General features: G+C 46.4%; 3 protein-coding genes and 1 pseudogene across 8 annotated transcripts in view; 1 reads left to right on the top strand and 3 right to left on the bottom strand.

Annotated features, from left to right (window-relative positions):
• Window positions 1-25,417, bottom strand: part of CD4 (CD4 molecule) — a 116,944-nt gene that overhangs the window by 58,202 nt on the left and 33,325 nt on the right. The window lies entirely within an intron of this gene.
• MLF2 (myeloid leukemia factor 2) overlaps window positions 1-25,417 on the top strand; it is a 26,890-nt gene continuing 1,473 nt past the window's right edge. Inside the window, exons 1-9 of one of the 4 annotated variants that reach the window (XM_037514448.2) lie at window positions 2-167; window positions 558-812; window positions 1,030-1,156; window positions 1,412-1,447; window positions 2,277-2,330; window positions 2,708-2,836; window positions 3,006-3,165; window positions 4,134-4,346; window positions 4,580-8,370. In XM_037514448.2, the coding sequence (XP_037370345.1) occupies window positions 763-812; window positions 1,030-1,156; window positions 1,412-1,447; window positions 2,277-2,330; window positions 2,708-2,836; window positions 3,006-3,165; window positions 4,134-4,321 (744 nt within the window). In that variant the 5' untranslated portion in view covers window positions 2-167; window positions 558-762 and the 3' untranslated portion in view covers window positions 4,322-4,346; window positions 4,580-8,370. Of the gene's footprint in view, window positions 168-557; window positions 813-1,029; window positions 1,157-1,411; window positions 1,448-2,276; window positions 2,331-2,707; window positions 2,837-3,005; window positions 3,166-4,133; window positions 4,347-4,579; window positions 8,371-25,417 lie in introns of those variants that run through there. The other 3 variants (XM_037514449.2, XM_037514447.2, XM_054696482.1) reach the window with 3 other exon arrangements.
• LOC119248378 (protein MIX23-like) lies at window positions 13,935-14,358 on the bottom strand (annotated as a pseudogene).
• COPS7A (COP9 signalosome subunit 7A) overlaps window positions 22,330-25,417 on the bottom strand; it is an 8,921-nt gene continuing 5,833 nt past the window's right edge. For all 3 annotated transcript variants that reach the window (XM_037514451.2, XM_037514452.2, XM_037514453.2), the window contains exon 8: window positions 22,330-25,260. In XM_037514451.2, coding sequence (XP_037370348.1) covers window positions 25,221-25,260 — 40 coding nt within the window. In that variant the 3' untranslated portion in view covers window positions 22,330-25,220. The remainder of the gene's footprint in view (window positions 25,261-25,417) is intronic.

Consider the following 25,417-nt stretch of genomic DNA (forward strand, 5'->3'; position numbering starts at 1 on the left):
GCGGGCCGAGGGGGGGCACGGAGGTGGCAGCTGTGGGAGGAGGCGGCGCGCGAGGTCGAGGAGCTCCAGCCCCGACCAATCCCGCGTCCCGGGCCGCAACCCCTGCTCCTGCAGCGCACCGGAGGCGAGACCGGCCGGATGGGCCGCTGAGCCCGAGTCGGGGACCGGTGAGGCGCGAGCAGAGCGGACAGCCGGGCGGGAGCGGGCCGCGGGGCTGCAGCGTCCGGGAGCCGGGGATGCCGGGAGGGGAGGCGGGCGGGCCCGCCGCTCCGGCCCGCGGGGCTGGGGGCCGGCGCTCGGGACGCCGGCGGCCGGCGCGGAGGGGGATGGTGAGGCCCCCCGGGGGAGGCCCGGTGGCGCCGGGGGTGAGGAGGGGGCGGGGTGGCTGGGGTCATTAATGGGGCGGAGGGCCCGCACTTGGGATTCGCCCCCGGAACCGTGACGTCGGGGAGGGGGAGGTCGGCTGCTGACCTGGGGGCTTCGGAGAAAGGGTGGCTCTGAGTTGGGGAGGCTGAGAACTGAGAGACTGGGAAATTTTTTCCTTGGCCCTCTTGGAGGTTGAAGAGCTGTTCTCTTTCGAGGGGAGTGTTGAACACCTGGAGAAGGGTCTGTCTGGAGTTTGGGGGCGTCAGGTACAATATTTGGAAGGGACACTGCTCCAAGAGTCCCGACACGGAGCGGGTGTGCAAAAAGCCCGGCTGCCTCCAAGGCTCTGAGCCTCCACGTCTTTCCAGTGTGGAGCCCCCTGGAGCTAAACTCAGGATGTTTCGCTTCATGAGGGACGTGGAGCCCGAGGATCCCATGTTCCTGATGTGAGTACTCCCTCCCCCTCATGCTCTAGAGCATATTCATCCCACTCTACTTTGGGTCTGGGAGTAGCTCAGACAGACAGCTGGCGCTGGTTGGAACTGGCTGGATCCTGGGCTCCAGCTTGCACTTACCGGGGAAGTAGACTTCTGTGCCATTGTTTTGCTAGGACTTTGCCTGCTCGGCCCTTCTGCCATCCATACTGTTTTCCTCACTCCACAGGGACCCCTTTGCTATTCACCGTCAGCATATGAACCGTATGTTGTCAGGTGGCTTTGGATACAGCCCCTTCCTCAGCATCACAGATGGCAACATGCCAGGGACCAGGCCTGCCAGCCGCAGGATGCAGGTAATGGTGCAACATACCTGAGCCCAAAGAAAGGTTGGAGGGTGGTTGGGAAAGGGCTGGGATATTCGTGTCCCACAACCAACTTAACAAGTGGAACAGTCTCTTAGGAGTGGAAGAAGGGATCTGAGAAAAGGGGCTGGGTGTGATCCTCTTTTGGAGAAGAAGATGACAAAAAGCTGAGGCCAGGGGCCTGAGTTGGAATTGCTGTGAGAGAGGACGTGGTCTGTAATTTCTGTTCTTTGTGTGTTCCTGTAGGCTGGGGCTGTTTCCCCCTTCGGCATGCTGGGCATGGTGAGTCCACACCTCTTTATGTTCTTCATCTCAGACACACTCTGTAACCTTCATGTTATTTCCAAATGTGCCTGTCTGGACTAGCCTCAGGGTAACCCTAGAGCCTTTCTGTGGTGTTTACAGCTGAGCGCTGAGTTAAGATGCTCACTACTATACTTCTAGGAGCCATGCTGTCCAGAAGGGAAGCAATTGCCTAGTAAAGTTGGTTCTTTTTTTTTTTTAAGATTTATTTATTTATGCATACAAGAACTGAGGTACAGGCCAGAGGTGTGGGGGGTAGGAGGATTCACCAGAGACAGAGTGGGGAGCAGAACAGGCAGACTGGTTGAATCACACTGCTGAGGGGAGCAGCGGGAGAGTCAGGAGAGGTCTGTTGCGCCATGTGGGTAGCTCCCTGACCAAGGGATCGAACTTGTGCTGCAGAGGCAGCTGTGGAGAGCTTCATAGGGTGCGTCTTAACCCCTTGTGCCACCAGGGAGGCCCCATAAAGTTGGTTCTTTTGAGGAAGGAAAGGCAGTTGAAGGACCAACTAGACAGTTTTTCCATTTTTTACAATTTTATGCCTAGTTCCTTAAAGATAGGAGGAAATGGGACAGTCAGGAAAAGGAAAGGTGGATTTGAGTAGCAATAGCAACCGGGAGGAGGGGGCAGCGCACAGGGGAAACCTAGTGTACTTGCTGTGTTACTGAAAAATGAGAAAGAGCAGTTGCTAGAGGTGCAGGAAGCTCAGAAAGGCAGCATGGAGCTGTGTGGCCAGCCGTGTACCTGAATGACACCCTCTCTGAGCCTGACTCTGCTGTGCTGACTCTGGTTTCCATCTCTGCTCCAGTCCGGTGGCTTCATGGACATGTTTGGGATGATGAACGACATGATCGGGAACATGGTGAGACTCGCCTTGTACCCTCCCCTGGCTTTGGTCTCGGTGGGATGGCTGGCAACACCTTGAGTCCTCAGAGGCGGGAGTGGGGAAGAGTGGGCTAGTGGAGGCACAAGCTGAACAGAGTAATTGAACCAAGAGCACTTCCTGTGTTTCCTCTTATGCCTGAGTGGAAAGCCGCAGGGACACTCATGCAACAAGGGCTCGATTGCTTGAGGTCCTTCTTATTATTGGACTCAGAGATTTGTAGGGTAACAATGAGTTGTGATATTCACTCAGTTTTTGCATTTTGTGAGAAAGCGATGGGCAGCCGAAGGGTGGGATCCCTTTTCCAAAGGGGATGCCTCTATTTTTAAGCCTCTGTTGTCCCCTTCCCTCTTCAGGAACACATGACAGCTGGAGGCAATTGCCAGACCTTTTCATCTTCCACTGTCATCTCCTATTCCAATACGGGTGATGGTGCCCCCAAGGTCTACCAAGAGACATCAGAGATGCGCTCGGCACCAGGCGGGGTGAGTTAGAGGGCTTTCCTTGTCCTGGAAAGGTCAGGATTTTGAATGGCATCCCCAGAGACCCTGGCTTTTTTTCAAGATCAGGTTGTGGGTGGTTTGTCTGTCTTGGGCTGATATAGCCAGAGCTTTGGAATGGGCAGCTAAGCCTGCCGTGTTTACCACATCCCAGATCCGGGAAACTCGGCGGACTGTACGGGACTCGGACAGTGGACTAGAACAGATGTCCATTGGGCATCACATCCGGGATCGGGCTCACATCCTCCAGCGCTCCCGAAACCACCGCACTGGGGACCAGGAGGAGCGGCAGGACTATATCAATCTGGATGAGAGTGAGCCTTCCTTCCCATGCGGCACCCTTCCCGCTTCCTGACCAGCAGCCCCAAGTCTAGTTCCTGTGACCTAGGAGATACCAGCTTTCTCTCCCTACCTCTTAGATATATGTCTTTTCTCTTTTATTGAAATCAAATTGGTCTTTGGGCCTCCCTGGTGGCACAGAGGGTTAAGTCGCAGCATTATGAAGCTATCCGTAGCCTCTGCAGCACAAATTCAATCTCCAGCTACAGAGCTACCCACATGGCACAGCAGACCTCTCCGGTCTCTCCCTCTGCTCCCCTCAGCAGTGTGTTTCAGTCAGTCCTCCTGTTCTGCTCCCCATGCTGTCTCCGGTGCATTCTCTCACCCCCCCCACCCCCCCCGCATCTCTGGTCTATTCCCCAGTTCTCATAAGCATAAATAAATAAATCTTTAAAAAAAATTAAAACCCTCGTTTAACACCAGACCCTATATTTAAAAAAATCTAATTGGTCTTATTAAATGCTTCATGAAGTGGGCAGAAGCCCATTCAGCAAGTAAAAAATTCCTTTGATATCTCTTGGGCAGAGTTAAGGGTCTGTCATTTTAGGGGCTCACTTAAGGGTCTGTCAATTTAGGGGCTGAGTTAGGTGCTGGTAATGTCCTCACCCCGGAGGGGCAAACTTGGTCACCTGAGTCAGATATTGATAGTCATATATCCTTCTCCATCTAGATGAGTTTTTTTTTTTCTTTTTTCTCTATTTTTTCTTCAAATCAAATACTTAACTACCTTAACTACCTTACATATGGAGCTATTATCCTTAACAAAATAATTATGCCATTCCTGATTTCTTTCACCCAGCTCAAATTGCTGCCCTCCCCCAACACACACTTTCAGCCTTCCCCCTGATTTTTGGTCTTAGAAGGCTGTGACCCCCCCTCTTGGCATCTGCCTCCAGAAGCCAGACCCTACATCCGTGTCATGTATGATCTCCTTTCTCTTCAGGTGAGGCTGCAGCATTTGATGATGAGTGGAGGAGGGAGACATCCCGATTCCGGCAGCAGCGCCCCCTGGAATTTCGTCGGCATGAGGCTTCAGGGGGTGGGGGACGAAGGGCTGAGGGGCCTCCCCGCCTGGCCATACAGGGACCTGAGGACTCCCCCTCCCGACAGTCCCGTCGTTATGACTGGTGAGGGCCCTAGGCCCCCAGCCTCTCTTGTAAGTATTTGGGGGGGGAACTATGAGGTGTCAAACACAGAAGGGGCCAGAGTGTATCTCTGCCATGAGGTGGCAGCTGTCCCGCCGCCCAGCAAACACTGCCTTGGACAGTATAAGTTGTAGTTGGTGTGGAAAGAGGAAAATGTTCCCCCTGGGCGAGGGGACTAAACCCCAACTCCTGGCTTTTATATTCTGTTTTCTTTTTGACGTGCTCCTCTTTCTCCCTCCTCCAGGTACAGGCTGAAAGGCTGAGAAATCATCCCCTGAAATAACTTTTCCCCTCCAACTCCCACTCCCAATTGAATATTAAATTAACAGGCAAGCTGGCACCCGCCGCTCCCTGGGGGTCTCGGGGAGAACCTTTCACTGCCCCCTTCACCTACTTTTCCTTCTTTAACCCCTTACCACCATGACGCCACTTCTCCTGTATCCGCTAACTTGATTTTTCATTTTGCTGCTCCATCTTTGAGCCTCCTCACCTCCCCGACTCTACCCCTGCCGTGCATTGATGGGCATTTGGGGTGAGCTCGGGGTTTAGGGGTCTGTACCCTCCCTTAGCTACCCTGGATTTTTTCCCTCCTCCTCAGATCCCTCGTGTGGGTTTTTGTGTGGAGGGAGAGGACTGGTTCCCACTCTTTCTCCCTCCCCACCCCTGCACATCACAGAAATCTCCCCTACACCCCTCTCTGCCTTTATTTTTTGATTTGTGCAACTTGTAACTAGGTGTTTATGGAATAAAGGAGAATGGAAAAAAGACCAAGTAGGATTCTGGCTTTACTTTTGATCTTTTTCCTGTTTGACTTCAATCCTCCTGTCTCCTAGTCACTTTCTTCTCCCTGTAACTTTCTCATTTCGAGTTCAAGCCCAGCCCCTGACTGGTGACGACTGTGGGACTGTCAGGACACCACAGGCAAGGGGCAGCAGAACTCTGCTGGGCTGGACTAGAGGTACAAAAATGTCAGCAGCTGTCTTACAGCCCTGCCCCTCCCTTCTGCTGCAACTTCTCTCTTCAGGGGGATGCAGGACATGTGGCATTATTTCATCAGTGCCTGAGGAATTGGCCACCCTGGTACCTTGGGCAGTTCTTCTCCCGACTGTGGAGTGGAATGCTTGTCCAGAACAGGAAGAGGCCCAGATAACCTTACGAGAGCCTTGGAGGGGGAAGGACTCGGGTCAGCAGCATTCTTCAAGCCCCCAGTTGAGAATTTGAGCCCAGGGAAGGAGCTCAGAGAAGATAACTAGGCTGGAACCCGAGCAGTAGTGGAAGGTCCTGGGGTGCTCAAGTTTCTTAAGGTGTTCACTTCTGCTTGACCTGGCTTAGCCAAGTGGGTCACGCTGTTCCTCTTGGGAACGTATTTCATGATGGTAAATGCATGTGAGAATCTGATGATGCTTTCCTGTTCATAAAAATTTTCAGTTGGTGAATCAAAGGCTCTGGGTCAAACACTCAAGGCTCTGGGTCCTTTCAGGGAAGGAAGGATTTTGCCCAGGTCATTGATGAAGAAATAGATCCAAGAGGTTTGTCCAGTTGTTCAATGAGCAGAGAGGTGAAGTTGAGCTCGACATCATCAAGTTGAGCTTGACTCTCATCAAACAGGGTGGTTGAAGGTGCAGGGCCAGGATTAAGGGGACCAACCCAGGGCTGAAAGTCCAGAAAGTCCCAGAGGCAGATGGGTGTAGATCATTCCTCCACCTGGGTTGCTGAATTATAGATGGAACTCGGGATCCACAGCCCTGTGCTTTAAGGGCAGTCTGCTTTGTGTAACAGCATGTTGCCGTCCTCTTGGAGTGGAGTAGCTTCATCCCTAAGGAGGCCACGAGGAGAAAAAGTGCTGGGGTTGAAGGAACCCAGAGACCCCTGCCATTCACCCAGCTATGGTCTTGGGCAGCTGAGGACCCTGGACCTCAGCTTTGTAGGTCCTTTCTAGCTACAAAACCTATGGCCAATCCCCACAGCTGGACTTCAGTTCTGTTGCCCAAGCTTCTGCTGTAGTTCTGAGTAGGAGCTGGGGTGGGGCAAGGGTTGTCCAGGTTTCAACCTAGATGAATCAGTCTGGCATTTTACAAGCTCTCCCTTCTGGGTGCTGGTTTTCAGACATCATAATTTTCACCCCTGCTTCCTGCTCTTGGGTGAACACCACCCATTAACTCAGCACTTCTTGGACCTGTGACTAGTTCTCAGCAGGGATATTGTGGGATGCTAGATGGATAGCTGCAGTGGAGTGAGGTGCTCAAGAACCAGTCCCCTGTGCTGTGTGCCCGTAGTAGGTAGCACACAGGTAGTAGGTAGGAGCAGAACTCAGGAGGAGACTGCCATTTTTTTCTCAGCTCTCCAACCTGGTCCAACTTCAGTTCACAGACGCCATGCCTTTAGTCTGTGGCCCAACAGCTGTCCGGAGTACATGCTCAGACTCAGATTATTTCCTCCATCCCACAAAATTACAGGTTGGATGAGACAGATACTTGGCAGGAAACTAAGAATTATATAGAGGAGCAAAATCAGGAATACAGGCTGGCATGAGCAAGGCCTAGCTCCAGTGCTTAGCTATGACTGGGAAAGACTCTTAATCTCTCAACATCTATTTCCCGCTTTGTAAAATGGGTCTTTCTAGGTACTGATGGTCATGGTGACATGGATTCAGACCCCAGGATGGTGAGAATTAAATTAGTATGGAGAAAGCATTTGGGATCTAAATGCTGGTTTCTCCCTAGTCACTCTCCTTGACTTATCCTCCAGTCCATCCAGGAGGCCTCAGCCCCCATTCCATCCTGAAATACCTCACACAATCCGGAAGCTGTCATACTGGCCTTGAATCAGCCTTCAGCCCTCCATTCTGCCAAGTACAAATGCCATCTTTCACCCTCTTCAAGCCTCAACTTCATGCACCAACAAGTAGAAACAAATTTTTGGGGCCACTCTGACCCAGCCCAACTTGGAATTCTTCCCTTTCTAGTGTGACAAAGGATCTCTGGTCTCAGTGACACCAATGCCCAAGTACACATAAACTGCCAGAGGCAGATCCACAAAAATCTCAGCATTTCCTGTCTCCCAGCCAACATATTCCAGGTCCATTTAACTTCACATACCTGTCCTGCTCTGGGAACAAGTCTGCAGGGGCTGGGGGAGACATGAGGCGAGGATTCCTTCCCTCAAGCCTTTCCAATTACCTAAGCATAAGAAAAAAGTAGCCTTTACCACTCTCCTCTTAGCCATCTTAGCTAGGACAGGTAAGAGCCAGGTAAGGCTGCAGGAGAGGAGGGAGGCACTGAGATAAGAACACCAGAGACCACAGGCACAGGGAGAAAAGAGCTATGTAGTTGGAACCCCTAAGGCAGATCCTGGGGGTTTGGAACCCCATCCTTGGGTCTTGGTGCTGGCATGATCTGAGCAAAGGGCACCTGAGGGGGCTGGCAAAGCTGACCCCTGAGAGAGTGCTGAGGGGACTGAGACTTCTCAGGCTATACCTCTAGGGAGACAGGAAGCAGGCAGGGCTCCCCATTCTAGACTCAGATCCTTCCTCTCTATACTGCTCCTGGCGTGAGCTGGGTCCACATTCAGTACCTCACCCTTTCTCTGCCTTTTATTGTTTCTTTCCTGAAAACCTTATCTTTTGGATGGGAAGGGGGCGTTGCTCTTGGATTCTTGAAGCATCCATCCCATCCTCTTCGTCTGCTCTGTTACCTGTCACCTGGAGACCTTGCAGGTGCTGGACAATTTTCTCCAAGGTCTTAGTGCTTTTCTGCCAGGAGACCAACCATCTCAAAGTCTGAGGCTGGGACACTTGGACACATGAAGCTGGAGGATGGGAGAGCAGGGAGCACAGGACAGGGACAAAGCAGTGGGATGACATCTAAAAGAGGGAGCAAGGGCCTCCCTGCTGGTGCAAGGGGTTAAGACGAAACCTATGAAGCTGTCTGCATCCTCTGCCGCACCAGTTCCATCCCCAGCCGGCCAGGGAGCAACCCACATAGTGCAGCAGACCTCTCCTGACTTGCCCACTGCTCCCCTCAGCAGTGTGCTTCGGTCAATCTACCTGTTTTGTTCACCACTCTCTCTAGTGAGTCCTCTCACCCCCCACACCTCTGGCCTGTACCCCAGCTCTTGTATTCATAAATAAATCTTTAAAATAAATAAATAAATAAAAGAGGGAGCAGCCCATGGTGGTATAGGGCTTAAGTCTCAGCGCTATCACAGTGATGGCTTGAGGTCAATTCACCAGACAGGGAGCTAACCCACGTGGTGCAGCAGACCTGTCTCGCCCACTGCTCCCCTCAGCAGTGTATTTCAGTAGATCCACCTGTTCTGCTCCCCACTCTGTCTCTGGTGAATCCTCTCACCACCCCCACCACCACCTCTGGCCTAGATCCCGTTTTTCTATGCATAAATAAATAACTAAATCTTTAAAAAAGAATAAAAGAGGGAGCAGCAATACCTTGGTCAAGGTGATGGTGAGGTGGGAAATGAATGAGAGTAAACAAAGAGAGTTTCTTTGGAAACACTGGTGGGACTTTCGGGGGTGGGGAATTCCCAATTTACTGGCAATGTGGCAGGAAAGGACATAAGCTGATTCCAATACACATGGATGTCAATCTAAGTAACCTGTATATGATATAAGTAAGTTCAGAGTAAAAAGAGGCCTTAGACCTCCCTGGTGGCGCAGGAGGTTGAGCGCCGCACTGTGAAGCTGTCCGCAGCCTCTGCAGCGCGGGTTCGATCCCAGCCGACCAGCGAGAATCACACACGGCATGGCAGACCTCTCCTGTCTCACCCACTGCTCCCCTCAGCAGTGTGTTTCAATTGATCTGCCTGTTCTGTTCCCTGCTCTGTCTCTGGTGAATCCTCTCACCACCCGCGCATCTGGCCTGTACCCCAGCTCTTGTATAAATAAATAAATCTTTTTTTTTTTTTTTTAAAGAGGCCTTAGAGATTACCTTCTCTGGATGTTGTCAAATGTGGCAGCAAGTCAGAATCACCACCCCTGACCTACTAAAGCAGAATCTCAAGATTAGAGAGGATTCCAGTGCAGCTTAGCAACGATTACACATCTCCAACAGGTTCCCCCCTTCCCCATTTTACTGCTTCAGAAATAGGTGACTTGTTCAACTTCATACAGCTACCTAGCAGGACACCAACAACCAGGACTCAAATCCTGATTGACATACATAATACTAATATGCTGTACAGAATGATTCGCCTTTAAATACAGAGTTCCTTGGTGATTTGATAGTTTTAAATTTATATTAAAAGTTACCCAAGTTTGGGAGACTCCCTGGTGGCGCAGGGATAAAGACGCAGCGCTATCAAGCTACTGCCAGCCACTGCAGCACAAGTTCTTTTTTTTTTAAAAAAAAAATTTATTTATGCATATAAGAACTGGGGTACAGGCCAGAGGTGTGGGGGGTGAGAGGGTTCACCAGAGACAGAGTGAGGAACAGAACAGGCAGATTTACTGAAGTACACTGCTGAGGGGAGCAGTGGACAAGACAGGAGAGGTCTGCTGCGCCATGTAGGTTGCTCCCTGGCTGCCCGGGGATGGAACTCATCTTGCAGTGTGGCTGCTGATAGCTTGATAGTGCTGTCTTTAACCCCTGCGCCACCAGAGAGGCCCTGCAGCACAAGTTCTATCCCCGGTCAGGGAGTTCTGTCCCTAACCAGGGAGCTAACCCACATGGTGCAGAAGACCTCTCCTGTCTTGCCCATTGCTCCCCTCAACAGTTTATTTCAGTAAATCCGCTGTTTTGCTTCCACTCTATTTCTGGTGAATCCTCTCACCCCACTCTCCACACCCCTGAACTGCACCCCAGTTCTTGTATGCATAAATAAATAAATATTTTTAAAAGTTACCCAAACAATAGCACAGTGTTTAAAATGATGGATGCCAGTAGCCATGTGTGTGTGTGTGTGTGTGAAATAACATTCAAGTGTGCATTATGGAAAATCAACATGTGTATATACTAGATTAAATCCAATTGCAAGCGGTTGAGCGCTGGGTTGCGAATTCGATCCCCGGCTGCTCGGAGGAGGATCCCACATGGTGCGCAGACCTCTCCTGCCACCCGCTGCTCCCTCAGCAGTGTACTTCAGCCCTTCTGCCTGCTCTGCTCCCCGCTCTGGCTCTGGTGAATTCTCTCACCCTCCCGCGCTTCTGACTGTGCCCAGTGCATGTATAGACAAACAAACAAATATAATAAATAAATAAATAAAAACATGCCTCTATAAAAAAAAAAAAAAATAAATCCAATTGCATTCTCCACTATTTCATTGTCTTCTTTGTCCCAATTTACCTCTTTTCCCTTCTGGTAACTACTAATTGGTCTTACAATCTAAAAATTTATTTTTTGCTTTATTTGGTTCATCTGTTTCCCTCATATATACCACAAATAAATGAAATCATACAGTGTTCCTTTGCTGTCTGTCTGATTTCACTAGACATTATACCCTCCAGGTCTATCCATGTTGATGCAAATGGCAGGTTTTCATCTTTTTCTCATAACTGAATAGTATTCCATTGTGTATCTATACCACATCTTCTTTATCAACACATCAGTCAGTAGGGTACCGTTTCCAGCTCCTGGGTATTATAAATAATGCTGAATAAACACGAGAGTGCCTATATCTTTGAATTAGTGTTTTTTTTTAATTTTTGTAGTAAATACCCAGAAGTGGGATAACTGGATCCTATGGGATTTCTATTTTTAATTTTTTGAGAGCTCTCCATTTGCTTTCCATAATGGCTACACCAATTTACATTCCCACCAACCTTGTATAAGGAAACTTCTCTCCATGTCTTTCCCAACTCTTGTCATTTCTTGTCTCTTGGCTAATAACCATTCTCACAGGTGTGAAGTGATATCTCATTGTGGTTTTGATTTGCGTTTCCTAATAATAATGATGGTGAACATCTTCTCATGTGCCTAATGGCCATCAGTATGTTTTCTTTGCAGAAGTGGCTATTCAGGGAGAAGTGTCTATTCAGATCTTTTGCCCATTTTTTAATTGGGTTTTTTTAGTTGTTGAATTTTATGAGTTCTTTTGGATATTAACACCTTTTTTGGTCAATGTTGTGCACATATCTTCTCCCATTCAGTAGATATCTGTTCATTTTGATGCAAGTTTCTTTCACTATGAAGGAACTTTGAGTTTGATGTAGTTCCATTTGTTTGTTTTTGCTTTTGTTTCTTTCCCACTGGAGCTGAGTTCCCAACACATCTAAGTTTGATGTCAATGAGAGTTTTGCCTATATATTTACCCCTATCTATTTTGTGATTTCAGGTCTTTAATATTGAATTAATTTTTGAGTATGGTGTTAAATAGTAGTCCAGTTTCATTCTTTTTTTTTTTTTTAAGATTTATTTTATTTTACAAGAACTGGGGTACAGGTCAGATGCGCGGGAGGGTGAGAGGATTCACCAGAGACAGAGCGGGGAGCAGAACAGGCAGACTGACAAAATACACTGCTGAGGGGAGCAGCGGGGAGCAGTGGGCGAGACAGGAGAGGTCTGCTCACCATGTGGGTTGCTCCGAGGCCAGCGGGGATCAAACCTACACTACAGAGGCTGCGGACAGCGTCACAGCGCTGCGTTCAACCCCCTGCACCACCCGGGAGGTCCCAGTTTCACTCTATTCCATGTGGTTGTCCAGTATTCTCAGCACCACTTAATGAAGTGACTTTCTTTGCTCCACTGTAAGCTCTTGGCTCCTTTGTCATAAATTAACTGTTCATAGGTGTAGTTTAATTTCTGGGTTTTCAATTCTCTTGTGTCTACAGTATGTTTTTTAATCATCTACTTTAAACAGTAAAAATTCTGTGTGTATGTGTACACAGTTCTATGAGTTTAACAAACATACAGTGTTACCACCACAATTAGGATCGGGAACAGTTCTGGGCCTCCCTGGTGGTGCAAGGGGTTATGCACTGCACTATGAAGAAATCCGCAGCCTCTGCAGCACAAGTTCAATCCCCGGCTGGCCAGGGAGAAACCCACATGGCAAGGCAGACCTCTCCTGCCTCGCCCATTGCTCCCCTCAGCAGTGTGTCAGTCAATCTGCCTGTTCTGTTGCCCACTCTTTCTCTGGTGGATCCTCTCACACACACCCCCTCTCCCCACACCTCTGGCCTGTACTCCAGCTCTTGTATGCATAAATAAATAAATCTTTAAAAAAAAACAAACCAGTTCCATCTCCTCCAAGCCCCCTCCTGCTACTTCTTGTAGTCATATCCTCCAGTCCTAACCCTTGGCAACCACCAATTTATTCTCTATTGCTGTAGTTTTACCAATGTCATATAATGAAATCATATAATGTTATCCATTTGAGAGTGTTTTTTTCACTCAGTTTCACTCATGTTATTGCATGTAGTAACAGGTCACTCCATGTTATTGCTGAGTACTATTCTATTCTGTTTTCCATTTGTTTATACATTCACTTGTCAACGAACAGTCCAATTGTTTCCAGTTTTTTCACAATTATGTACAGAGTTGCTGTAAACTTTCATGTACAGGTTTTTGTGTGAACATGTTTTAATTCTTTGGAATGAAATGGAGTGGCATTGCTGGGTCATGTGTTAAGTGCATATTTAACTTTATAACAAAATGCCCAACTGCTTTCTAGAATGATCTACACTATTTTGCATTCCCATCCACAATGCAAGAGTTCCAGTTTTAGTTCACATCCTCATCAGCAGTTGGTGTTGTCAGTTTTTATTTTATCCATTCTATTAGGTGGGTAGGTATGCCATTCTTTCCAATAGGTATCTCATCTTGGTTTTAATTTGTATTTCCCTAATGACTAATGATGTTGAGCATCTTTTCATGTATTTATTTACCATCATTACAGCCTCTTTAATGAGGTGTCTATTTAAATCTCTTGGCCATTTTTCAAAATTAGATTGCTTATTTTCTTACTGTTGCGTTTTCAAATTTCTTTATATACTAGAGTTAGAAATCCTTTATTAGGGATTTGCAAATATTTTCCCCATTCTTTTTTTTTTAAGATTTATTTTATTTGTTTATGCATACAAGAACTGGGGTGTAGACCAGAGGTGGTGCAGGGGTTTGAGAGGATTCACCAGAGACAGAGTGGGGAACAGAACTGGCAGATTGACTGAAATACACTGCTGAGGGGAGCAGCGGGCGAGTCAGGAGAGGTCTGCTGTGCCATGTGGGTTAGCTCCCCGGCCAGGGATAGAGCTAGAACTCTGGGTATCGTAGTCGAACTTGCTAGTGCTGCAGTGGCTGGCCATAGCTTCAGAGTACTGAGACTTAACCCCTTGCGCCACCAGGGAGGCCCCTATTTTCCCCATTCTTTAGCTTGTCTATTCCTCCTCTTGACATTGTCTTTTTCAAAGCAAAAGTTCTGAATATTGATAAAGTCCAACTTACCACTTTTTTTTGTCAATTATTTTAATACATTTTTTACAAGACAGTATAAAATAGCAGTTGATTTCTACATAATTATTTATGCTTGAGGTTAAGTGGGGTTGAAATCAACAAAAGGTCTTAGAAATCATGCTAGGAAGCCCACCTCGTTGATTTCTGTCATGATGAGCTATTATGAGATGACTCGGTCATTTTAAAAACAGTATCCTCTTATTCATTCTTTGGCGGCTTGAAGTGAATTCATTAAACACCTTCCAGCTTCCTGTCATTTACCATTCCTCAACTTTTAGTTCTTACTGCATCCACTTCAACTTTGTACTTTTCTAAGCTGCTTTAATAATATTAAATTGTCCAAATCCTCTTTTCTCTCTCGTCTCAGAAGTTTTTTGTTTTTTTTACTACTGATGAGTTCTATGCTATAAACCTTTTTACAACTCAGTCTTTACTGGTATGAGCCTCCATCAAAGACTCATAAAGTTGTTTACAAGTTTGGCTGGCATCAATTTTCTCTGCATAGGAAGCTGCTGGAACCATTGCATTTAATTCATGTACTATTCTGTCGTCAATTGTCCTCATCACCTTGAATAATTCCAGGCAGTTCACACTGCCACTGGTTGCAGCCATATTGGACATATTCTCGGGCCCTGTATTGCAATTTTCCACTTTTTTCCTTGTAAGAATCACATTTTTGGGCCTCCCTGGTGGTGTAAGTGGTTAAGGCACAACCTATGAAGCTATCCACAGCCACTGTAGCACAAATTCGATCAGGCCAGCCAGGGAGCTACCCACATCGTGCAGCAGACCTCTTCTGACTCACCCACTGCTCCCCTCAGCAGTATATTTCAGCCAGTCTGCCTCTTCTGTTCCCTACTCTGTCTCTGGTGAGTCCTCTCACCCCTGCACCTCTGGCCTGTACCCCAGTTCTTGTATGCATAAATAAATCTTTTTTTTTAAAAAAAAAGAATCAGGTTTTTGTGTCACAGCTAAGAATTCTTTACCAAACTCTAGGGTAACCAAGACTTTTTTCTAAGTTGTATTGTAAAGGTTTTCTAGTTGTGCTTCTCACAATTACATCTCTCTTGGATGGGTTTTGTTAGCTTGTGGTTTTTAAGGAGTTGGTCCATTTGACCTAAGTTGTTGAATTTATGTAGAAGAGTTTGTAATATTCCCTTACTAACCTTTTAACGTCTATGGGGTGTGTAGTGATAGCTCCTTTTCTATTTTCATATTGATAATTTGCCTTTTTTTGTGCCAGTATGGCTAGAGTTGATCAGTTTTATTGTTTTATTTTATTATTTTTTTAAAAGATTTATTTTATTTATTTATACAAGTACTGGGTACAGTCAGAAGCGCAGGAGGGTGAGAGAGTTCACCAGAGCCAGAGCAGGGAACTGAATAGACAGAGAGACGAAATACACTGCTGAGGGGAGCAGCGGGTGTGGCAGGAGAGGTCTGTGCACCATGTGGGACCCTCTCCAGGGGCGGGGATTGAACAGGCGGATCGAACAGGCGCTGCAGAGGCTGCGGGCAGCTTCGCAGCCCAGCACTCAACCACTGTGCCACCAGGGGAGGCCCAGTTTTATCGTTTTAAAGCATCAACTTTTGGTGGTGGGTTTTTTTCAGTTTCACTAATTTCTGCTCTTATTATTTCTTCTTTCTGTTTGCCATCTATGTTATACTTTAATGATTTTCTTGAAGGGCCTCCCCGGTGGTGCAACAGTTGAGCGAGGGTTCGATCCCCAGCCACTGGCGAGGGTCCACCCATGGCATGCAGACCTCTCTTACTGGACCCGCTGCTCCCCTCATCAGTGTATTAGTCCCCTCATTAGTCAGTCTGTCTGTTCTGCTCCCCACTCTGGCGCTGGTGAATTCTTGCTCACCCTCCCGCGCTTCCAAGGGCTTGTATAACTAAATAAATAAATCTTAAAATAAATAAATAAATAAATGATTTTCTTGAAGACAGCATATAGCTGAATCTCTTTAAAAAATCAGTTTGGAAATTTTTCTTTTAACTGGTATATTGAGGCTATTTAACTTTAATTATTATGTTTGGATTTGTTTCTATCATTTTGTTATTTTCTCTTTGGCCCACTATTGCTCCATTGTCTTCACTTTCCTTTATTTTTTTTTTAAAGATTTACTTATTTATGCATACAAGAACTGGGGTACAGGCCAGAGGTGCAGGTGTGAGAGGATTCACCAGAGACAGAGTGGGGAACAGAACAGGCAGATGCACTGAAATACACTGCTGAGGAGAGCAGTGGGCATGTCAGGAGAGGTCGGCTGTGCCATGTGGGTTGCTCCCTGGCCTGCTGTGGATGGAACTCATGCTGCAGAGGCTGCAGATAGCTTTATAGTGCTCTACTTAATCCCTTGCACCACCAGGAAGGCCCCATTGTTTCCACTTTCTAACCTTTGGTTTCACTTGGTTATTTAGTATCGCACTTTTTTCTACTGATTTCATCCTATTAAATTCCTTCCCTTTCCTACCTGTGGTTGCTGTAGGACAGGATTGGTAAGCTTAAAGGGCCATATAATAAATATGTTCGGCTTTGTAAACTATACAATGTCTGTTGCAACACCTATCTGACGCTGTAGTACAGAAACAGTCAGACAATATGTAAATGATTGAGGTGTAACTATGTTCCCATAAAATTTTATTTATAAAAATAGATAGTGGGCTGGATTTGGTCTGTAAATCATGGTTTACTATAATCCATGCTCTGTGGATTACACAATACATACTTTTCATAGTCCATTTAAAATTTTTATTTCCATACTTCAAATTAAATGTAGACATTTTAACACCAGTTTCCTTACCTTCTCTCAATTATGCTGTAGTTGTCATATATATTACATCTACAAAAACTACCATCTCAGACAGTTTTATAACTTTTCCTTTCAGCTGTCATTAATATTTTAAAGAATTTAAGAATACATTATATTTACCATTTCTGTTGCTTCGTTCATTCAGTTTTCCACATTAATTTCTCTTCTCTCTAAAGAACTTCTTTGAGCATTTCTTTTAGAACAGATCTGCTGGTGACAAATGTTCATACTTTTTCTTTATGCAAAAAAATATCTATTTCGGGCCTCCTTGATGGCGCAAAGGGTTAAGACACAACCTATGAAGCTGTCCACGTCTTCGTCTTCGGTAGCACAAATTCAATCCCTCGCCAAGGAGCAACCCACATGGCGCAGCAGACCTCTCCTAACTCGCCCGCTCCTCGCCTCAGCAGTGTACTTCTGTCAATCTGCCTGCTCTGTTCCCCACTCTGTCTCTGGTGAATCCTCTCAAACCCCACGCTTCTGGCCTGTACCCCAGCTCTTGTATGCATAAATAAATAAATCTTTTAAAAAAATTCAATCTATTTCAAAAAAGATTTTTAATATATATATTTCATATTCATTACTGTATGATGTTTTCACTAGATATAGAATTTTGAGTTGACAGTTAATTTCTTTCATATTTTTGTTCTTCCAATTCCTTCTGGCTTTGATACTTTCAGATGAGACAGGTGGTCATAATCAAATGACTTTCCATGGATGAAATGTATTGCTTTGCTCTGAAGCTCTTAGGGTATTTTTCTTTGTTTTTAATTTTCATGATTTTGATTATGATGTGTCTAGATATGGCTTTCTTTTTTTTTAAGATTTATTTATTTATGCATGCAAGAACTGGGGTACAGTCCAGAGGTTTGGGGGGGTGAGAGGATTCACCAGAGACAGAGTGGGGAACAGAACACAGAACAGGCAGAGTGACTGAAATATACTGCTGAGGGGAGCTGCGGGTGAGTCAGGAGAGGTCTGCTGTGCCACCTTCGGTGGAACTCGTGCTGCAGTGGCTACCGATAGCTTCATAGGTTGCGTCTTAACCCTTTGTGCCACCAGGGAGGCCCTATATGGCTTTCTTTTAAGTATATCCTGTTGCTGCTCACCAAGTTTCTTGAATCTGTGTATTTGTCTTGGCAAATTTGGGAAGCTTTTCGTTGTGATATATTGTAATAATTTTTCTGAGCCATATTTCCCCTCTCACTTATTGGGCTCTTGTGAGACCAATTGACCATTGACCTAAATGTGAGACCTTTTGGTATTCTCCCAGAGATCCCAAGGGATTCTGATCTTTTTTTCTTTTTATCTGTTATCCAGATTGCACAATTTATATTGATTATTTCAAACTCACTCTTTTTCTTCTGTCATCTCCATTCTCCCATCCAGTGACTATTTTATTTACATTATTGTGATTTTTTTAGTTTTCAAGTTTCCATTTGGTTCTCCTTTATATCTTCTATTTCTTTGCTAAAATGTTGTCTTTCCATTTGTTTATGTTCTCCCTTTCTTCTTGAAGTATATTCCACATACTGCTTTGAAGTCTTTGTTTAAAATCCTGACACCTGTCATTTGGAATCAGTTGTTTTCTCCCTGGAGAGTTCTTTGTATGCTGAGTAAATTTTGATTGTATCCTGGATGTTTTGAATATCATTTTGTCACTCTGGTTCTTGCTAAAATCCTAAAGAGAATGCTCCTTTATGGTATTGGTAGGCTATTGAGCAAATTAGGTTCAGAGAGCAACCAGGCTCCTCTGCACTATGGTTCTAATGTCAGTTTAATTCCCCAAGTGTGCGCAGTTACTGGGGTCAGTCCTGCATGTATGTCACCAGGTGGCCAGCCAGACCTGAGTGGTGGGCCAGCCTGCAGCTCAGGTCACAAAGCTGTCCAGGGTCCAATCCAGGCTTGTGCAACTCAGACATGAGCCCTGGAGCTAACCGGGCCTGTCTCTTCATTTCCCTCCTCCCCTGGGGTTTTCCTTCCCATTTCTCTTGCCAGAAAGTTTAGACTTTAGTTTCTCTCCTCTTATTGAACCAAACATCAAGAGAACAGAGGAAAAAAGCAGAGAGGATTTGCCTCACACTCTTGGAGCAGGTCCTGTGGTCAGAGTAGAGTTCTTTTCCCGTAAGACCCTGTGCAGCCACTGTTGCTGCCAGAAGCTGAAGGTCGAAGAAGGGAAAAAGAAAAAAGGACACGGGATCCTCTTCGCTCTCACTCTCTGAATCTTCGGAGTCTCTTTCCTTCTCCCTGCACCTGCACTAAGGCTTCTCTTAGAGCTCTTTCAGTTTACACCTCAGGTATTCTAGGGCTCGGGTTGCCTTTGAATTCACACTGGGCAATACTGGAGGGTGGAAATGGCAACCCCACCACTGGTTTTGTGAAACTGTGAATTCTGGTCTCTTTTGAATTCTGAATTCTGGTTGCTGTTACCTTTTACTTTTTTGAGATAGTTACTCCATGCATTCTGAACAGAAGTAAGGGAGCGATGGGGTGGGGCTGCTACTCCACCATATAATCTGTGTAACCCTGGGCAAATTACATAACCTTTCTGTAGCTATCTTGTCATCTTGAGAAGAGGATATTAATGATGTCAGACTCAGCAGGTTATTGTGTAAATGAAATAAGTTTATAAAAAGCATTGAAAATATTAGTTTAACAATAGTAAGCATCTAATAACTTTCAATATTATATTAATGTAAATACCAGCCTTTATTATTAGCAATTATGTGGAAGGATTAGAAGTCAGGCAAAAAGACAAAAATCACCCAAACCCTGTATTCAGATAGTTCAGTCAAGATATATTTACCAAGGGCCTCCCCGGTGGCACAGCGGTTGAGCGCTGGGCTGCAAAGCTGCCCGCAGCCTCTGCAGCGCTGGTTCGATCCCTGGCTGCTCCCCGGCCACCGGAGGAGGGTCCCACATGGCGCGCAGACCTCTCCTGCTGCCCGCTGCTCCCCTCAGCAGTGTACTTCGGTCCTTCTGCCTGCTCTGCTCCCCGCTCTGGCTCGGTGAATTCTCTCACCCTCCTGCGCTTCTGACTGTACCCAGTGCTTGTATAAATAAATAAATAAATCTTATGGGCCTCCCCGGTGGCGCAGCGGTTGAGCGCTGGGCTGCAAAGCTGCCCGCAGCCTCTGCAGCGCTGGTTCGATCCCCGGCTGCTCCCCGGCCACCGGAGGAGGGTCCCACATGGCGCGCAGACCTCTCCTGCCGCCCACTGCTCCCCTCAGCAGTGTACTTCGGTCCTTCTGCCCGTTCTGCTCCCCGCTCTGGCTCTGGTGAATTCTCTCACCCTCCTGCGCTTCTGACTGTACCCAGTGCTAAAAAAATAAATAAATAAGTAAATCTTAAAAATAAAATAAAATAAAGTCTATTATCTCCTTTAAAAAAAAAAAGATATATTTACCAAATGACTGAATGGACAAAGGAACAGTAAGTTAAAGTATAGGGCTGTATTCTCTGTCCCATGCCCCAAATAATATTTCATATTAAAGGAGAGGCAGTGGGTCACAGGATGAAACCTTGGTGCCTCCAGGCCTTCACCCTGCTTTTCCTTCTCTCTGCCCCCACAAGATGCTCATCCGCCCTCCTCTTTATCAAGCTAAAAGTTACTCAGGCTTCTAGTTTCAGTTTAAAGGTCACATCCCTGGGAAGGGCTTTCCTGACTCAGGGCAAGATGTAAGGCCCCTGTTAAATGATTTCACTTCACCCCATACTTCCTAGCACTTATCACATGTTTAATTACATAACCATATACTTAAGAACCTCAAAGGACAGGACAAGTTCTCCCCCTTATCCTGCCCTCAAAATCTCGCCTTTACTTATGGGGGCCCTGGCCCGCCCTTACTTTCCTCCAAAGCCCTGCAGTAGGAACCCTTTCAGGTGAAGCAAGCTAGCACTATCTTTTACAAAAATGGGAATTCACGCTTAATACTGAGTCAATGAGGGCCAGGAAGGCACATTCCCAGTCCACACCCTGTTGACTTTCATTCAATAGGAACTGGGGTGGGAGTGAGATCCAGAAATAGGCATTTTCTTTTCCTAAAGATTTATTTCTTTATGCATACAAGAACTGAGGTACAGGCCAGAGGTGCAGGGGGTGAGAGGATTCACCAGAGACAGAGTAGGGAACAGAACAGGCAGACTGACTGAAATACACTGCTGAGGAGAGCAGGGGGCAAGACTGGAGAGGTCTGCTGTGCTAGGTGGGTAGCTCACCGGCCAGCTGGGGATCGAACTTGTGCTGCAGTCTGGGAATAGCTTCAGAGTGCTATGCTTAACCCCTTGTGCCACCAGGGAGGCATGAATATGCCATTTTCAAAGGTTCCTCTGACAAATCTGATGTTGTGGCCCACAGGAACAGTCTATGACAGCAAATGTCTGACATGGTTTCTATTGTCCCTGCCTTCTGACAGCCTCTAGTACCTGGTGACTGGTAAAAGTGATGGGTTTGCTCTCCCATGATAAGGTACAAGATTGTGATTTCACTTTGCTGGTGTGGTCTCTCTGGTGTAGTCTCTCCTGCTCTGACAGGAGCACCTCTGACCAACACTCAGCCTAGAAATGAGGTCTTCAGTCCAACCACCTATGAGACAGTAAATCCTGCTGATAATCACTAAGCTTGGAAGCAAGTTCTTCCCACTTGAACCTGGAGATGATATGATCCTAGCTAACAAGTTCATTATAGCCTTGAGAGACCCTGGAGCAGCTCAGTAGTGCCCAGATTTCTGAACCATAGAAACTGAGATAATACATTTGGGGTAATTGGTTATATAGCAACAGATAGCTAATACAGTGCTGGAGCTTGCCCCTCTCTACTATCTATCCATGTTGGAAGATTCACCTAAGTAGAGAATTTGTCATCCCTCTTTTAAATTTTATATATATATATATATATATATATATATATATATATATATATATAAAGATTGATTGATTGATTTATACAAGCACTGGGTACAGTCAGAAGCACGGGAGGGTGAGAGAATTCACCAGAGCCAGAGCGGGGAACAGAACAGGCAGAGTGACGAAATACACTGCTGAGGGGAGCAGCGGGCGGCAGGAGAGGTCTGCGCCATGTAGGACCCTCGCCAGTGGCCGGGGATCGAACCAGCGCAGCGGAGGCTGCGGGTAGCTTCGCAGCCCAGCGCTCAACCGCTGCGCCACCAGGGGAGGCCCTAAATGAAATATTTTTAAGATTTACTTATTTGTTCATACAAGAGCTGGGGTACAGGCCAGAGATGTGGGGGGTGAGGGATCCACAGGAGACAGAGTGGGGAACAGAACAGGCAGATTGACCAAAATACACTGCTGAGGGGAGCAGTGGGCAAGTCAGGAGAGGTCTGCTGTGCTATATGGGTTGCTCCCTGGCCGGCCAGGGATCGAACTTGTGCTGCAGAAGTGGCAGATCGCATTGGAGTGCAGTGCTTAACCCCTTGCCCCACCAGGAGGGCCCTGTCATCCCTCTTTTAACAAGACTTCATAAACTACTGTAGACATTGTCTCTGCTCTTCTTGTACGTAAAGATGTATACCACTTCAGTTGCTATTTTCCACTTCAGAAACTTTGGTTTCATCTTTTAAGTATTATCTGTTTGATATGCTTGAATTCTGAATTCTCAGAAAGTTATTTATTTAATATTTTTACATCATTGTTCATTTTTAAACAATATTTGCTTGTCCCCACTCCCTCAGGTATAGTCCTGTTTCCTTCACCAATACACCTGTGCACCATCACCTCAGTCCCCTGTGCTCCTCCCTCTAACCCCTCTCCCTCCTCCTCCCCTGCAGGATGTTTCTGATTTATAATTGTCTGGTTTGCTTTGTTGTGTTTTGTACTGTTATTTTTTTTACACTGATGTCTTATTTGGTTCCTATATTCCTGCTAAAAGTGAAACAATCTGATATTTTTCTTTTTCCTTCTGGCTTATATCACTGAGCATAATTCCTTCTAGTTCCATCCATGTTGCTGCGAATGGCATGAGTTTATCTTTTTTGATTGCTGAATAACATTCCATTGTGTATATATACCACATTTTTCTTGATCCAGTCCTCTATTTGTGGACATTTGGATTGTTTCCAGGTTTTACCTATTGTAAATAGTGCTGCAATAAACATAGGGGTACAGGCGGTCTTTTGAATCAATGTTTTTTTGTGTCCTTTGGGTAAATCCCTAGGAGTGGAATTACTGAGTCATATGATAGCTCCATTTTTAGTAGACTGAGGAACCTCTAGACAGGTTTCCATAGTGGTCGGACCAGTTTGCACTCCCACCAGCAATGTTGGAGAGTTCCTTTTTCACCACATCCTCACCATTTGTTGTTGCTTGTTGTTTTGATATATGCCATTCTTACTGGTGTAAGGTGGTATATCTCAATGTGGCTTTGATTTGCATTTCCCTGATTATAAGGGATGTTGAACATTTTTTCACATGCCTGTTGGCCATTGCATTTCCTCTTTGGAGAAATGTCTTTTAAATCAAGTTCTCTCTTACCATAGTGGTCCTAAGCTCATCTAAGATGACTGGCATGTGAGATCAACAAGTAGTGGTTAAGATTCTTGGTTGGGAAGATTCTTTTGTTGCCCTGGGTTTGATTATACAAGGAATCCTTAAATCCTGAACCCAATCTTAGGGGTCAAAAACTGAGCCACAAATAATCCCATCCTCTCCTACCCCACAATGCTTTGGTAGCCAAGAGCCCCAACTTTGTAAACCAAAGACAAATTATATTTGCATGTACTTGCGGGTGTGAATAGTTCCCCTCCTTTGGGTATTACATCTGGTAGAGCCACCCCAGTGCACACTAGACTTAGAACTGTCCTGCAAAGACTGGAACTAGAGAGGTCAGGGAAGTTATGGAGGAATTAGCTGAAATCAGCTTACAAACATGAGGCACCAAGTTCAAGAGAAAAATTGGGGCATTTGCCAAAGAAGGGACAGGTTCAAAGCACTAGGAATTTACAAACTGCTACACAGTGGAGGATGTGGGAGGAAGGGGTTTATTTCAGAGTTAGAGACCACAAATCAAGAAGCAACAGGCTCAACAAGTGACAACTCTGGAAACAGGGTCCTGTCAAGTTTCCATCGCCCCCTCAAGACCACAGGCTTAGCCAGCCCACTTTTAATCAGAAACTCAGAATGCCACCCCCACTTTCTAACTCTGTGACTGATATATTCAGGATCAGCGGAAAGAGGTCTGTTCTAAATTTCCACCTAAAGAATAGCACCGGCTCTGGAGAGTAGCTCACCCAACACTGGGAGCCTCAGGAGGCAACCACTTCATGTATAAGTTGGAGGTCAGCTGTCCCTTACTCTCTAGAACTTTCCAATTCTAGACAGTACTCAGCAGCACACGAGCACAAGGAGGTCAATCCTCCAGCACACTGCTTGGAAAGGTCTGCCCTGGGTAGAAGACGGGAGCCTGACAACTGCTTCTTACTGCAGATCTGAGAGTTCTGATGCAAAAAATTCAAGCTGATTATTAGGTCTTCCCCGGAATTATAAAAAGGAAGGAACTGGCCAAATTCAAACTTCTGAAAGCAGGGACAGTGATCATCACTTTGCGTCACCTGTGCTGTGCCTACCACTTGTGAGTGCTCAGGAAGCACCCACTGCTTCGGAGTGAATGCTGAGATGACTGTTCAAGGTGACACAGCTGGGATCCAGGTCCCCGGGCTCCTAGGCCCAGACTCTATACACAGTACCTGGCTCTCTTCTTCCAGCAATTTACATTCAAGTGCACCGGGAATGAACCTTCTCCCCATCCACAGACATCAAAGACAGAAGATACCCAGTTCAGGGCATGTTTGTAGATAGATTTCTCATAGATTTATTTCTATGTAATGTTATATATAGATATATATAGATATATATATATATATACTTTTTTTTTAATACAATCTATTTCCCCTACCCTTCCCCACCAAACTCACAAAAGGAGTATAAATCCTTCCAGGACTGCCACTAAGATAGTGAAGATTTCCAAGACAGCCAGGACCCAGAAAGAACCAGTTCTCAACATCTCGAGAAACAGCGACCCTTCTTAGGCTCTGGGGTGGTTGAAGCAGCAGCATTCCCAGGAGTAAAGGGAGGAGGGAGAAGAGGAAACAACTGTAGTGTTAGCTTCTAGGGCGAAAGTGTCCAGTGATTCCTGGCTCCCAGATGGCACACTACCTCCCGGAACTCTCAGAGTGGGAATAAAGGTGGGGTTGGGTGGCTCCTCAGATGCTGTCCAAATAGGCTGGGGACAGGAAGCGTGTGGGGACTGGGCATGCAGGGGAAGGGACCGCCTGGAGAAGGAACACCTGTGAGTTAACGCTGGTGCTGAAGCAGCCCCACCCACTCCACAACATGTAACAGACAGGGCTTGATGGCGGCTCTTAAAGAAATAGGGAAGAGAGCATGGTGGTGGGGAGACAATGGAACACATAAGAAAGTCACAGAAAAACAAAAAGTACCTATGACAACATGACTTGTACTCAACTCCTGCCTAGAGAAGGTGTGATCTCTGCTTGGGGGTGGGCGCGAGGAGATGAGGACGTAGGAGGTGACAGTTCATGAACCAAGGGTTATCAGCTGGCCAGGGGCACAGGAAGGCTCTCTGAAGAATCCTAAGGGGCCGGCAGGCAGATGGACCCCACATTCCGCAGGGAAGAAATGACAGTCCTTTCAGTTCGACTTGGACCAAATCTTGGCGCTCCCCCGGAGCCTGGCAAGGGAAGAGAGACAGGATGTAGGCAGGGAATCCCCTAACTCCTGAAGACTCCTGTTCCTACCCCCCTGCAAATGACTAGAGAGAGTGAGGGCAATTAGGTCTCTGACGGAAAAGTGGGGCACCCCAGAAACAAGTGATTCCTGCCACTCTG

Source organism: Talpa occidentalis, unplaced genomic scaffold, assembly GCF_014898055.3.
Source record: "Talpa occidentalis isolate TD23 unplaced genomic scaffold, MPIMG_talOcc4v2.1 talOcc4.16, whole genome shotgun sequence".
NCBI classification, from domain to species: Eukaryota; Metazoa; Chordata; class Mammalia; order Eulipotyphla; family Talpidae; genus Talpa; species Talpa occidentalis.